Genomic DNA, 16,666 nt, shown 5'->3' on the forward strand with positions numbered 1-16,666 from the left:
CCAAATGCTTTACACAAGTATCTTCTCCGCATACTGGACATGCATAATAACCATGTGTAGTACATCCACTCAAGTTACCGTATGCAACAAAGTCGTCATTGATAGTTCATAATAAGACTGCTTTAAGAGTGAAAAATTGTCTTCGATAAGCATCATAGACGCCATCAACTCCTTTTCACAATCGTTGCAAATCTTCAATTAGTACCTCAAAATAGACATTTATATTGTTTCCCGACTGTTTTGGCCTTGAAATGAGCATGGTGAGCACGATGAATTTCATATTCATACACATATTTGGAGGCAGATTATAGGTGGACAACATGATTGGCCAGCAGTTGTACCGACTACTAAGGTTGCTATAAGGATTAATGCCATCAGCTGCAAGTGCTAGGCGAAGATTTCTTGGCTCACTTTCTAAGTCGGGCCACATAAGATCCACAAACTTCCAAGATTGTGAATCAGATGGATGACGTAACTGACCAGTAACTCATGTGGTTTCTGCATGACATGTTAAATTTTTTGAGGTCTCTAAAGATTTAAACATGCGCTTAAATCTTGGTATGAGAGGGAAATACCACACCATCTTAGCAGGAATACCTTTCTTCTCAACGTTCTTCTTGGTTAGCTTCCACATCGGGAATCCACATTTAAGGCAACTTACACTATATTTATGTTGCTTCCTATAAAGGATACAATCATTGGAACAAGTGATAGGCTCATAATAGTTAGTATTTTTATTTTCATATTTCCCATTATTCCAACCTCCAACGTGCTTAATTGACACATTTTTTTGTGATTTATTGTAGGATGAAGTTTTCTATTCATGCGATAAATTTGGACTAAAAAATGTGATTTTATATCACAACTAAAATTGTCGATTTGATCTTAGTGGAAGACGTAAAGCAAAAAAATTCAGAAGAGGTCCTGGAACAAGACGTGGCCACACCTTGTGACTAATCCTCGGCTGCCTAGTGAGAGTTGAGGAATATTCATATCAAAGAATAAATAGAAGATAGAGTTTTTTCTATAACAAAATTCTCTATTTTTAATAGGATATTTCCTAATATCTTTTATTTTTTAGTGATTAGGTTTAAATTTAAATAATTAGACTTTTATAATTTTGGGCCCAATTTGCCTTTTGAACCTACACCCACTATTCACGTAAGAAGAGGCGGCAGGCACAAGAAGAATTCACAATCTTTCAAACATCAATACTCAACGTGAAGTGAAGAAAAGAAGAAGAAAGGGACTCGAGGGATTTTTCTCTCCAATTCTCTCCACAACTTAGGCTAAGTTTTATTTCTATTCAGGAGATATTTTTACTATTTCAATTTATCACTGTGAGGCTTTTGTGCTTTAATTTAATATTCGTGTTTTGTTCAAGTATTTGTTGATTTATGATTAATTTATATGAAAGTTGTGTGTTGATTAATCTGACAATTTAATTCGATATATAATTTTCTACTGCTATCTATGAATTCAGTTATCCGTAATCGTCATGAACGATTGGTACATGAGTAGCGATAGATTAGGTGTGTTGTGCTATCATAACATATTTAATTTAAATAAATCAACGAAACTCGATCTATCAATTGCAGCTATCTCGATTGTTAGATTTTAGGATTAACTGTTTTCACAAAACAAAAATGCTATTTTTAATTAATATGGAACGATATCGTGCCCAGTTAATTATTAATAAGTTTTGATTGGATGTTGGGTTTGGTCAATTAAATTAGGAAAACGCAAGAATTTTAGCGGCTATCCCTATAATTCTAAGGTTAATTGATTGTATCTGCATGAATAAAAATATGTTAGTCGATGAGCAGTGATACAATTGAATAGTAGAAATCCCTTGAATCAAGCTTGGTAATATTAATTTACATTTAATTAGTTATTCATCTTGATTTGTTATTTCTTCTTGTATGTTAAATTAGTTCTATTATTTTATTAGTTTTTATCAAACAAAAACCCTCTTTATTTGCATTTTACTCGAAAGAAATAAATATTCCGTTCCCTATGGACCCTGCTCACCATTACACTAATTTTATTTAGAGAGTAGGAATTTAAGTTAGGTGGCACAACGACAGCACACCAACAAGCATGAATCTTCTCATGACTCAACGCCAAACAACTCAATGTGTTTTTTACATCATACATTTTGGATGGCAGATCGTGATTATCTGGCAGCATATCTCCAAAATCCATTAGTAGATATGAAAATAGTGCATCACTCATCCCATACTTTGCTTTGGTATTGTACAGTTTCACAAGTGTACTCAACTTTGTATAACGTTTACATCCATTGTAAAACAGTTTCTCTGCTTCCTCTAAACTCTTCTGTATTTTCTGTATAATTATCACATGCTGCCTCCCACATAATAGCGGTTTCAAATTCGTCATGATAATTATCAATTAGTTCTTGGTTGGTACTCAAATTTACTCTTATCATATGTATAAATACAAACCACCTTCAACATAGAAAATTACTATTCTTTGCAGCTTGAGTAATCTTTTATAAAACTGGAGGAGCCTACTTGAAATTTTGATGAAGAGGTAATGAATAATAGTTACCAAAAAAACATTGGAATCTCTATTATTTTTTATGCTAAGAGTATTATCTTTTATTGTATATATCGATAGGGTTGACTCATCTCACGAATAAAGATTCGTGAGATCTTCTCACTACAGACATACACTATTCTTTTATAAATTGTTGTTTATATTATGTTTTGATGCGAAAGAGTATAGGTCACGGTTAATTATTAAATATTATCTTAAAACTTAATCATAGAATCTTAACGTTATTAAACTTGGCTAAATGTTTCGGTCATATGTCTTTTCAATATTTAGGATATTATATTGTAAGTATTTAAAAATTAGTTATGGTTGTGCATAAATTTTATATACCGAACATTGACTTAGGACTTAGTAGGACTACTTTCTAATTTAAATAAATTTGGTTCATGAATTTTGATATTGCTCAATATTCTTGATTTAGTATTAACAATTAAGCTAAATACTTACAGTGCATACATATATATTACGACATTATTTAATAAAAGCTCCATAATAATAGATTTGGATCCATATTGCTGTTATTGGTGCTTTTTTGTTTTCTTATCTGTTGGAATTCTGCGATCGAGTATGTTCTGGTTATATTCTGTTGATACATGTAAGAATGTATGTGAGTCACCTCTTGTTTCTCTATAGTCAAAGTACTGGATGACAAGATCCATTATGGGTGTTGTTATGTTATGTATTTCAGTGAACCACCTTTTGGTTCCTGCAGGTGAAAGTGCAGCATGTGGGAAAGCATGCGAACCACATCTTGTTTCCTTATGATCAAATTGTTGCATGCTAGAAATTCTGATACAGATTATGTTATTTTATTCTTTCTGAATTCCGACATCATATCTGCATGCGTATTTATTATTTGTTATTGTGAAAGTTTTTGTCGTTAATTATCATCTAAATAGAATTAGTGATTGAATACACGAGTGTGCTGAATAATTTTGGTTTCAGGTAATAATCTGGATGAGAAAGATCATACGTATAATATGTAGAAGATATCGTTGAAGATGAGAATGACATGGAAGATGATTCGTAGAACTTGGAGACTTGAGTTATTTTATTTGAGTTCTTTTAAGATTTGTGGATTATTTTTTTTGAAATATTTTGGCTAGTTATTTGAATGAATAATTTATTTATCCATAGATCTGATTGAATATGGGCTCAATCGTTCTTTCCAATAAATAAATTATGTTATTTAAAAAATTTAGGTATATTCCTTGATTATATGGATTATCAGTATTTTAAATAAGACTTAAACAGTGTGCAGGAAATCCGGACCTTACATACACTTCGTAATGAGTTTAATAATCCACTAGACTTGTGGACCTCTTAAGTACCATGAATTGGACACAACCATAAAAAAATTATTAAAATAAATGTTTTTTCTATATAGAGTCAATAAAATCAAAGTCACAAATTGGGTTGATTTCATCCTACATGTAGGGGCACTACCTCCATGATAAAATCAAGAGCCCAAATTTAGCCACACATACATGAGGTCCACTATTTTTTTTTAAATCACATATATGTGTGAATATTGTCCATCCAAACTATGTGGGGCAGTACCCCCACATATAGCATCAAATTAATCCACAAATTGACTCGTTGAAACATTTTGAAACAAGAACAAGAGGTATATAATAAGAGTTGTTAAATTAATCAAAAATATGAAATTTTTTGTATTAGCAAAAATAAGTAAAATTAAATAGACTATATATATATATATATGGGCAAAAACTTGTGTGAGACGGTCTCACGGGTATTATTTGTGAGACGGATCTCCTATTTGGGTCACCCATGAAAAAGTATCACTTTTTATGCTAAGAGTATTACTTTTTATTGTGAATATTGATAGGGTCGACCCGTCTCACAGATTATGATCCGTGAGACGGTCTCACATGAGACTCACTCATATATATGTCTATATATATTTGTCGTGAGGAACGAGGAATTCGATTGTTCTGAGTTAACAATATCTTCAAAATTTAGTTTGGTATCTTATAATATTTTTTTTTTTACAAACAAGGCAAGTAAAGATAAACATAGTAGTTCTCGTTAGATCGATTGCTAATACATCAAGAAATTAAATAATTTTTTTAAAATCGATTTATAATTTAAAATTGTACATTATAATGTGAAAAAGAATAATCTCTTGTAAAATTTGGTTGGTTAATGTAATTTTTTGAGAATAATCTCTTACAAAAAGATTTTATAAAGTAAAGCTTATAATAAATAGAATAATAAAAAATATCTAATATAAGGGATGAACAATAGGGGGAGAAAAATTGTATTTATATTAAAAGAAATAAAATGTTTTTCAAAAATTAGAACTTTTACGTGAGAAAACCAAGAACTTTGTTTTTTTTTTCCTTCGAAATTTTTATTACTATGTTTTCTGAGTAACACAAAATTCATGTGAAATGATTTTATGATTAATTTTGTTAGACATATATTCTTTTTGAGTCCGTTATAAATATTTTTAATTTTTTATATCAAAAATATATATTTTTTTATTATAAATATATGCAGAATTTAATGATAATTACATAAAATTAAGGAAGATTTTCTTAAATAGCCTCCACCAAATTATTATAATCAATTTTAACTTTCGATTAAATTAATATATTAAAATAATATTTTTTTTATATCAAATACAAATATATCTTTTAAACCTACTCACCATCAATTTCTCGATTAATTTCTTTTCAATTTCATGCGTTTGGAGCTTTGAAACACAACCATTCTAGTTTTTCAAACATGTATAATTTTATTTTTATTTGTCCACCTAATTTTTCACACAAATAATGATTATTTTTTTTGTTTATAATAATATATATGCATAGATATATGGCAAAACAGTTTTGTTTCCGTCAAATTTTTGAATATATTAACTCCAATAAAATTTTCTAATTTTTAATTTTTTTTAAAAAAATTTGACTTGATTATTTTCATGATTTTTCCATAATTTTAAGTTTTTTAATTAAGAATATTTTTAAGTTGAAAAGTTGAAATATTTTTGAGTTTTTTGAAATATGTGTGGATTCTTTTATTTGTACGTATTAATTAGGGAAGATTCGCGATATATTGACTCCAACAAAAATATTTTGAAGTTGAAATATATTTGAATTTTTTTATTTGTATGTATTAAAATGTGTATATTTATTGTTCTTGCTGATCATTGAAATAATTTTTTTATTGTAAACACAAACTTATCACATAAACCCGAGTTCTATGATCTAATTAGTGGGAATTGAAGGAATGTCACATGGTTATGATGGACCTGAACCGTCTCTAATGGTACCTCTTATGTTGAGTTAAATATTCTTAATATTATATTTCAATTAGTTATCAAATATTGAACGACGCAAGTTTAAAAGTGCATAAAAATTGAGAACAAAAATTGACCAACTATTCTTAAGTAACTTATTATTTTTTCCGTAAAAAATTGGAGCAAATAATTTAGAATAAAAAATAATATATGATATTTCAATTATATAAAACTTAATGTAAAATATTTAGTAAATAATATTATTTTTAAAATTATTAATCAATTTTTCTAAAATTAATTTTCCATAATAATAATAATAATAATAATAATAATAATAATAATAAAAGGAGAGTCGTCACCTGTTCTACCTCTTTCTTTTCCTCTCATATATTTTTTCTTCTCTCTCAAATCTAATGCCAGAAAACCCCCTGATACCACCCAAATCTATACGTTGAGAACTTGCAGGCGCCAATCAAGAATTCTATGCATATATAGTTTTCCTTTTTCTGGTGTTTGTAATATAAGGAATTTATTGATTTCGTCGAATTAGGTTTGTTGCGGGGAGATATTTGCAGATCTGATGCCTTTTTTGGTTTAAGGTTAGTTTATTTAGCTGATAACGACATTTTTGTTGTTTTTCTCGTTGTTCATGGTTGGATTGGCTTCGAATTTTTCTTTGACTCATGGATAATCGTTTATTTTTTTGATTTGTGAACTTGGTTATCTGTTTTAGGGTTTTGAATTGTGGTTTTTTTTGGAGTTGTTTTGTGGTGGTTGTGGTGGTGGTGGTGAGGGTATAGGGGGTAAATCATTGAGTTTGAGTGTAATCTGGTAGGGTTTTTTTTTTTTTTTTGGTTTCATGTGTGCTTTAAATTTATCTTTATCTGTTGGTATTTTAAAATACTGATGATTCAGTAAATTCCCTTTGATTTTGGGGTTTTAGTTACTGGCCGTGTCGGTCAATCGCTTTGGTTAAGTTCTTTTTCATTTGAAAACAAAGATCTCTGACACAAGTTTACATCTGAAATAACATTGGCACCAAATTACGTCTTTAGCGTACCCTTTTTTATGAATGGGTTCGGCCAGGCATATACAATAAGTTGAATTATTAATCTCTATTGATTCTTATGTTTGTTAAACACGTTCTATAGATTATTTTTTGAAATCAAATATAAAATAGAGCATCTAGGGAGTATGAGGTCACTTGGATCTGTGATCTGGGTTATCGGTTCGTAAGAATTGTCTGGAGTACGTCCTGTTTTTTTTATATACGTAACTTGGGCAAGAAGATTTACTGGAGTGTTGTTGTGACAGCATGTATATCTAAATGTTATGTTTTCAATCAGTGAATACTTTTGTTTTGCCACACAAGAGTGACGTGTAGGAGCTTTGATTTTTAATTCTTCTATCTTGTTTAATTTTCTGTTCATAATGTTGCTGCTGGTAATTTTTTTCAGGGACTATATGTGTTATCTCTCTTCAGAAGTTTCATTTGGTAGAATTGATTCTTTCGTTTCTTTGTTTGATGGATGATGACCATTCCGATGGATAACAACAAAGAAAAAGGTTCCTCAAGAGAAGGTGTTCAACGCCTCTTTAACAAGGTATGCCTTTGCTTTACTCTGAAAATTGTGTAGTCCTTTTTGGTTGGCGTTGTGTTTTTGAATGCACAAGCAATTATTGACCAGAATTATGTTTCTCCTGGAACACTGCCATGTGAATTCAATTTCTACAGAATATTGATTTGGAAAACAAACGAAGAAAAGCAGCACAAGCTAGGATCCCTTCAGACCCTAACACATGGCAGCATATGCGAGAAAATTATGAAGCAATTGTCCTTGAAGATCATGCTTTTTCTGAGCAACATGACATAGAATATGCTTTGTGGCAGCTCCATTATAGGAGGATCGAGGAGCTAAGGGCACTCTTCAACGCAGCTCTAGCATCCGCAGGTTCAGCCGCATCCCAAAATGTGAAAGGTCCAGTTCGTGACGGATCTGATCGAATTACAAAGATCCGTTCCCAGCTTAAGACTTTCCTTTCTGAGGCAACTGGATTTTATCATGATTTGATGTTGAAGATTAGAGCAAAATATGGTCTGCCCCTGGGATTCTTTTCTGATGATTCTGATAATCAGATTCCGGTGTCAGAAGATGGGGAAAAATCTTCTGAGCTGAAAAAAGGCTTGATGTCCTGCCATCGTTGTTTGATTTATCTCGGGGATCTTGCTCGTTACAAGGGCTTATATGGTGAAGGAGATTCTAAAGCTCGGGATTTTATGGCTGCATCTAGTTATTATATGCAAGCTTCTTCACTCTGGCCTTCAAGTGGTAATCCGCATCATCAGGTGTGGCAGTGTGTATTCTTTTGAACTGCTTTCGTGTTATCCTAGAGCATTTGATTAAATCTTCCTCCATTTTTTGTTTCTATCTTTGATTGTTTACTTGTTATGAATTGTCCTTTATTATTTTCAGCTTGCTATACTTGCTGGATATTCAAATGATGAGCTGGTATCCATATATCGCTATTTCCGAAGTCTAGCTGTTGATAATCCTTTTATTACTGCAAGAGATAATTTGATAATTGCATTTGAGAAGGTAAAATTCTATGTGATTACAACACATTAACTGCACAAGACTTGCTTATGACTTTTTTGTTATATTTCTTAAGGTTTTACGTAGTTTAACAGCCCTGATTGGTTGTATTTATTTTTTTAATTTACCTAAACATGGCTTGATGTAAATATTTATTGGAGGTAGTTTAGAGTTTAGATTTAGCATATTCTTGCAAGTTGTTACATTCCATATTGCATTAGCTAGTACCAAGGAATGTAGTTTATAGTGCATGAATCACGCATTTGTTATTTTGTGAACTTGTCTATGTTTTACTTATGTTGGCATTTCATGCATGTTCCTTTTGCACCTAATTGGTACGGGTTTTAGCAAGAATGGTGTAATGAAATATGTATTGTGCATTGTATTTGAAAGTGTTATTAAAAACCTAGGTTTGTGTCGAATTTTGTGAAGTGCATGGTCAATAGATTTTTGGACAAATGCAATGTGCAAGGATGCAGTAGGAAGAAGGATGATGCCTCTTGATCTTTATGGTATCAGAACTTTCATCGTCTTTTTATCTATTATATTTTGCAGAATCGGCAAAATTATGCCCAACTTGGTGATGCTAAAGTTACTTCAGTGAAGGCAACACCTTCAAGAATTCCTGGGAAAGGAAGAGGCAAAGGGGAAATAAGGCAATCTTATAAAGAGAATAATCGGGTATCAACTAATTCAGTTAAGGAAAGAGCCTCAAATAAATCTGATCTCTTCAAAGCCTTTGTCACACGATTTGTTCGACTAAATGGAATTCTTTTTACTCGCACAAGGTCAGTTTTAAATTTTGGAGAGAATGTAAGAAATATTCACTGTTTTCTTTACTGATAGTTGTTTATTAACTGTGATTCCAGCTTAGAAACTTTTCCGGAAGTGTTCTCAATGGTGAAAAATGATTTATTGGAACTTCTTTCTTCTGGATCTGATGAGGAGTTCACCTTTGGCTCAGATAATGCTGAGTGTAAGCTTGCGATTGTCAGGCTGGTCGCCATTGTAATATTTACAGTGCACAGTTTAAGTAAGGATAATGAAAACCAATCATATGCTGATATACTACAGCGTTCAGTTTTGCTTCAAAATGCCTACGCTTCTACCTTTGAGTTTATGGGATTCATGCTTGAAAGGTGCTACCAGTTAAATGATCCTGCATCGAGCTTTTTATTGCCTGGCATTATGGTTTTTGTAGAGTGGTTGGCCTGTCGTCATGATGTTGCTGTTTGCAGTGAGATGGAGGAGAAACAAGTCAACACAAGGAATTTTTTCTGGAACAAATGCATTTCCTTGTTAAACAAGCTCTTATCAAGTGGTTATTTGTTTCTAAATGAGGATGAAGATGAAACATGCTTTTCAAACATGAGCAAATATGATGAGGGTGAAACTGCAAATCGTCTTGCATTGCCTGAGGATTTTGAATTGAGAGGATTTCTTCCTCTCATTCCTGCCCAGCTTATCCTTGATTTCTCTAGGAAGCATTCTTCTGGAGGCAATGGAAGCAAAAAGGAAAAATGTTCACGTATTCAACGGATCATTGCATCTGGAAAGGCTCTTACTAATGTAGTTCGGATTGGTCAGGAAGGATTCTATTTTGACACGAAGTTGAAGGAATTTGTGATGGGCGTTATGCCAGAGATTTCTGATGATTATTTGTTTTCCAGCCCTCTGGAATCCGGTGTAATTGCCAACTCTCTTAACATTACGATGGGGAGACAAATGGATCTCAGTGCTGTGCCACAGTTTGAGGGTGGTGTAGAAGTGGAGGACGAGGACGAGGATGAGGATGAGGTTATTGTTTTTAAGCCTTCCACAACCGAAAAGCATTTTGAGGACTTTGCTTCAAAGTTTACTTCTTCACAGATTCTTGCTTCTGTTGGGGGGGCTGGACCTATTGGTCTTGGGTGTGAAAATCGGTCCTTATCTGTTGGACATGATAGTCTTCTAGTGCAGAATGGGATTAGCGCTAGCATGATACATCCTACTGCCTTTGCTAATGGCACTTCCCAGTATCTGCAGCCGGTACAAACTAGCACATCAAAGTGGCTTGTAGAGCAAGCTCAAACTATGAATGGATTGGCCCAGCTACATTTACTTAAGTCTTCGCTGGAAGATCAGTTTGGAACTTCGCAACCTGCCACTCTTTCTGTCTCCTACCCACAGTTCAATGCTGCTACGGGTTATAGTCATCCAATTCCGATTCTAGAAGCTACTTTGCCATCAAAATTTGACTCCATTATTTCCTCAGGAGTAACTTCTGATAGCCTCTCTATGAAACAATCTTCAACGATTCCATCTGGCTTAAAGAAGAATCCAGTGAGTCGACCTGTTAGACACCTTGGTCCACCACCTGGTTTTGGTTATGTTCCTTCCAAAGCTGCAGACGAGTCACTGAATACGGCTTTGAAAAATGAAAATCCTCCAAACCCACAAATGGATGATTACAGTTGGCTAGATGGTTATCACTTTCCATCATCTAATAAAAGTGTTGGATTCAGCAATTCTCTTAATCTAGTGGGACCTACAATCCATTCTGTGAGCAACGGCAATGGTTCAGTGGGTACAGCAAGTTTCCCTTTTCCTGGGAAGCAATTATCAGCACTTCAAGTTAAGAGTGAAAACCAAAAAAGCTTGGGGGATTATCAGTTTTCAGAAAATATGAAGCTATACGACGAGCAGCAGCAACAATTTCATAACAGAAATCAACAGCCAATCGGACCTGTGCAGCAATTTAAAGGACCATCTGGGAACCAACAGACAGTCGGGGCTGCACAGCAATATCAAGGGCAGTCTCTCTGGGATGGTCGTTTCTTTGTGTGAGATGATTAAGGAGCATAGAAGGTAAAGTTTGTCCTCTTGTTCTTTGTAAATTTATTTTCATCCGTTCATCGTCAATCTATTTTACCTGTTTGTATTGGATGTGGAATTTTCATTAGCTAGTGTTTGCATATGTAAGCTATCAATAATTAATGTGGATTTATTTTCCTATATCCTTATTTTTTTTAATGTATTAAGGTTACAGTTTACCGTGGCAAATATCCATTGCCTGGTGCCATTATTTCAGCAATCATCTTTGCAGATTGGACGATGTTAAGTTTTTTCTGGGAGCATGGTTGGTCTTAGGGTCTTGCTGGCACCTGCTATTCAACAGGTCTCTCTCTCTCACACACACACGTGCACACACGGACGCATTGTCTCTTTGTTATGGACCTGTGTGTTTCTTGGTGCATCAGTGGCATGCCATCATAATCTCCGCTCTTGAAGTCATGTTTGCTTCAAGTGCTGGTTTTGTTATTTTTATTAACTGTGTAAGGATTAATGAACCATATAGTATCTGTTGTTTCTGGAGGATGCTGTCCTGGCTGGATGCTTGGGAATTGCTTTGCATGCTATTTTTGGTGCATGTGAAGTTTACCATGACATTTTTTTTGTTCTGCGAAATAAATGCAAAGACTCTGGCTTGGCCACTGATTCTGCTGCGGTTTTTCTTACAGCGCTCAGACTTTTCAAATAATTATATTTGCATAATATTTTAAAACTCTCTTGTTGCCTTAGTTATTATTAACTATTTAGCTTCATGAGCATTATGTACGTATGTAAATTGAAAGTCTAATTTTTTCTTTCCATTCTCAAAATATATTTGGAGTAAATCACATAAGAATGAATAAATTAATTCTGTTCTTTATTTGGTGGATTGAAACTTAACAGCTATTTCTATTTTTTTTTTCTACTGTCATTTATTTGCACATTAATATGTCCGTCAAATCAGTTGCTTAAATACTTAGCTCAGAAACAAAATTGCATAAATGCTTTATTTCACCTTCGGAGTATAACCAGTTTTAGCGAATTATGAAGTGCCAATTCATCTCTCTCTTAAAACTTGTCTTAATTGCTTATTTTTTCTAGTTTTTACCACCTTGTGACAGGGAATTGTTGTCATATGATTTTTATTTCTGGCAATTTGTAGAATATGACTCGGCTTTATCATAGCCACATCATTTCAATGTCTTTTGGGGAATGCAATTGTTTACTCTATTCTATGCCATAAATTGGGGGAAATTTTAGTAACTTCATACCAGCTTGAAGTCAACACATCCCGACTTTGGCAGTATTTTTGTAATTGAGCAACTTTGAAATGTTTTCCTGTTCATGTTTGGCTTCTCTGAATGTTCTACTTGTCTGGAGAAAAATAGTGTAGAGTTAATAAAGTATTTCATGTTACAGTTAGAAGGAGAATCACCACAATGCGTTGTTTTCCCTTCTGGTCTAATGGAGGATTTACACGGACTCCACAATGCGATGCTTTTCCTTTTGCTCTACTGCTTTGATGATTTACTCCCAACTATTCATATTTAATTTTTCCATCAACCTCCATTCTCAACACCTTTCTTTTCGAGTATTACTTTGTATGCGCACTTAAATTATCTTATTTCATGCAGCTCGTGCCGTCTTTCCGGATTATTTCAGTGGAGCTTATGGTAACAAATAGATCTGAGTGATTGGAATTGAAAACTTTATGAACTTGACTGCCTTGTCTGGTTGGATCAGTTGGGATTTCTTCTCAAGGAATATCACAAGTAGCCTGGAAGCGGTGGGCGTCAGGATTGAGTTAAAAAATCTGGTGAATTTTCTTAATATGAAGTCTTCGTAGTTACATTTCATGATATGCAGGTTCAGACGCTGAAGTTCTCCAGTGTATTCCTGACGAATATGTTGTCTCTGCAACTTGAAGATGTTGAATTGAACTGAAAAAGCCAGGGAATGTTCTTTTATAGTAATGTGCCAATTATCCGTTTGTGAATGTTAGACTTGAGTAAGTGTGCGACTTATGGATGTCTACTTCATGGTTGATTTTATTGCGAAAACACATTTTTAGTTGAATGTTATCCTTGTGTATCGCGATACAATATATCGCGAGTATGATAATCGTTTCGTGAATTTGCAATTGTTTTTGGAATGCTACTACAATAAGATGCGCCTTGCTGTTCATGTTACTGGTATAGTGTATTATGAACGGACATGGTGATTATTGACACATTCTTGCAAGACAACCTTGGCTAAAAGTTGGGAAGTTCTTATCTTCTCCTCCAACAAATTAATTAACTCGATATAAGTCATATAACGATGTTTTTTTTTTTAAATACCACCTTCTTGGATGTGAACTTGCAAGTTGCTATATATTTGCATTTGACTCGAAAGTCTTCTTTGAGTAATATATATATATATATATATATATATATATATATATATATATATATATATATATATATATATATATATATATATATATATCTATGATGGGTTGGAAGCCATGTTCTATTAATCATTAAATTAAGCCCTATCTTGTTCATTATTATATTGATATTATTCAAGCCTAAGATACAAGAGTTCAAGCTCGCTAAGCACTCTTAAATCTATAAATAGAGGAGAATCCTCCATATCCAAGGTGTGTGTCATTTTACTATTTGGGTTTTCTAACTTTCAGATAATATTTCTGATTTTTTACTAGTTTGAATATTGAAGTGTATACGTCGGGTGCCTCTAAAATTTGTTCAGTGAAGTAGGATAGGTAACAAACCATGAGTTTGTTGTTTACCTAAACACGACTATGTTGACCCGTTTACCAGCCAGTTGTATATGACTAACTAGACCAATTTACGAGCATATCATCTACCGCTACGTGAACCTATTTACGATCCTGTCAGATCTTATTCCGGTCTACGTAATTCAAGCAATTATATTTTCTGACTATATCAACTTGACGTTGTCCGTGGGAAACTGCCACATAATCATTTAGAATACAAAATAAATTACACACAACCAGGGACGGAGCCACCCCAGCCTCCAGGGACGGAGCCACCCCAAAGGCTGGGGTGGGCTCCATCCCTGGATCAAAAAAAAAATTATTAGGAGTAATTATAGTATATTTGTAATTTTAGCCTATGTTAAAGTTTTATTCAGTCTATAAAATAATTATATTTATTAACTTAGCCCATTAAAAATATTTTCAACTCATTTAATCATAAGAGAAATTAATCTATCAACAACTGTACTTTTGTAAGCAAGGGTCTCGATGAAAAAAGTTGTGAGGGTGAGGATTTGAAAGAAATTTTTGGTAAGAGATTTGAAAAGCTTGTTCAGGAAAGGGTCTTGATTGAGTTTGCACGAGGCGAAATGATTGTTTTTTGTTACTTAATTAGTTTATTCAATTTATTATGCAGAAAGATTCAAACTATGGCTTGATTGATTTTGTAGTTATTTTCCAGCTTATGTAGTGATGAGGTAATAGAAGATTAGATTTTTGGTATGTATAGAGCTTGAGATTAACTTCCATATGATATATATTTTTAGTGGATTTTTTGTTTTTCCACCTCAACGCGAATTTCGAGCAGAAATTTTCAACCGGGTTGTTTATTCAGTCATTCAGCCCTAGATCAAAAATTTTTCTGGCTACGTCCCTGCACACAACGTTCGTTTCTTATTCCCCCGCCAACAACAAAAGTTCCTTATCACAAAGTGATGATGGAGGAGACGACCTCTCGTGCCACAACCAAAGCAATGACTCACTATCTAGTAGCCCAACAACATGACAATGATAATGAATGTGCTTTCGATAGCATGTTTATATTCAAATTAAAAATCAATGACATACTGATCCTATTTATCCAAGATAAGTTGATTGAAATCTAAATCGAAAAATATATTTTTAAAATTAAAATTAATATAAATTTAAAAAATCTATAGATTAAATTAGGTGCCACTTAAAACCCTAGGTGTCAAATAGGGAGACTAGGCAACTGGTTTTTTAGAAGTGCCCGAAGGCATCACTTTTCTAAAAATTAAGATAGTGGGCGATCCTCCAATGCTGGCCTAATATCTCCTAGTCGGCATTTTTTTAGAACACGTCCAATAAGTTATATCGATTATTAGAAATATCGCAGGTCAATGCATAAATCATAGCGATCATAAACATCGACCTGACCGTGGTTCGGGTGGACCCAGACCCCTGGTCAATCGTAAATGGTTTTGACACGGAACCATGATTGTAACCGATTATGATTTTAGCCTTTAAAAACAGTTGACCCGCCGGGTCCGACACTGGGGGTTAGACAGGTCAAACCCGACGAGTCGACATTATTATTATTAGTTTTTAAAAATGTACGGCCACGATCAAGTAGTCGTTAAGTAAACCATTGGATATACAGTTATTATTATTATTTTAAAAAAATTAACGACCACGATTTTGTGGGCATTGATAATCAATTGTCGTGATAAAAGCTACTATTGTGCAGTGTTCGTCAGTTGCATTTTTTCATTTTCTAAACAATTTAACCCTATAAATACCCTTACTTTTTTAATTTTTCACATAATTCTCTTTGAATTCTTAATATATCATTTTCAAGTTAACTTTATTTCTCCATTATCAAATGTCAATTGTGGTCAATTATTCAATTATTTTCCTATTACTTCAACTTTATTTTTATACAAATTGTTGGATCAAGTGATAGAGGTAAGGAAAAAAGTATCACCCCCGAGTTGGATGATCACGATTTTCCTTCATTCAATGTCCAAGGTTATGATCTTGATTTTTCTGATGAGAAGCAAAATCAAGAAGAAGAAGCCCAACAAACACATTATCGTTCAAGTCAAGAAATTATGAGAAATCCGAAGATGCCTAGAACTCGAGCGGTGCCTCGCCACACATCTAATATGTTTACTAAACATTTCGAAAAAGTAATGCTTACCTATGGTGATTTGCAAGTCAAATGAAAATATTATCCGAACACTTACATATTTCAACAATGAGGTGATTATAGAACTCTAACGTCGCAAATCAAGAAGAATCATCTGAGACGAAAATTGATATTGATTGTTCTCAAACTCAAATGATGCCATTCTTGTCTCAAATGGGTAACATTGTTTAATCATTTAAAATTTTCAGATTTAAATTTAGAAAATTAACAACTAGATATTGTGTCGATTGAACAACTTTATTTTAGTTTTAGTGATAAATTATTTCTTTTGATAATACTAATACAAATACTTCCAATGTTAGTGAGCATAATAAAAGATGCAAATCATCACTAGGAAATACATTTTTCATGTTAGGTGCACATGTCATATTTTAAATTTTTTGTGTTCAAGATGAGCTAAAAAATTTAAAATTTCATATTAAACAAATTAGGATCGCAATTCATTACCTATGCACACATCCCCAAGTTATAAA

General features: G+C 33.2%; 1 protein-coding gene across 7 annotated transcripts; it reads left to right on the top strand.

Annotated features, from left to right (window-relative positions):
- The first annotated feature begins 6,203 nt into the window (after nucleotides 1-6,203).
- LOC140802947 (nonsense-mediated mRNA decay factor SMG7-like) lies at nucleotides 6,204-13,377 on the top strand. Of its 7 annotated transcripts, none has more exons than XR_012111724.1 (8): nucleotides 6,204-6,438; nucleotides 7,297-7,443; nucleotides 7,575-8,186; nucleotides 8,314-8,436; nucleotides 8,989-9,221; nucleotides 9,303-11,280; nucleotides 11,455-11,590; nucleotides 12,664-13,377. XR_012111724.1 is itself a non-coding variant. In XM_073158566.1 (7 exons), exons 2-6 carry the CDS (start codon nucleotides 7,369-7,371, stop codon nucleotides 11,257-11,259), a joined length of 3,000 nt encoding a protein of 999 aa, XP_073014667.1. In that variant the 5' UTR covers nucleotides 6,204-6,438; nucleotides 7,297-7,368; the 3' UTR covers nucleotides 11,260-11,280; nucleotides 11,455-13,377. The 7 variants fall into 7 exon arrangements, 3 of the variants coding, with proteins under 3 accessions (XP_073014667.1, XP_073014668.1, XP_073014669.1); XR_012111725.1 differs by having other exon boundaries at nucleotides 12,879-13,377; XR_012111726.1 differs by having other exon boundaries at nucleotides 11,462-11,590; nucleotides 12,879-13,377.
- The last annotated feature ends 3,289 nt before the right edge of the window (nucleotides 13,378-16,666 follow it).

The sequence above is a fragment of the Primulina eburnea genome, chromosome 10 (genome assembly GCF_022965805.1).
Source record: "Primulina eburnea isolate SZY01 chromosome 10, ASM2296580v1, whole genome shotgun sequence".
In the NCBI taxonomy this organism is placed as follows: domain Eukaryota; kingdom Viridiplantae; phylum Streptophyta; class Magnoliopsida; order Lamiales; family Gesneriaceae; genus Primulina; species Primulina eburnea.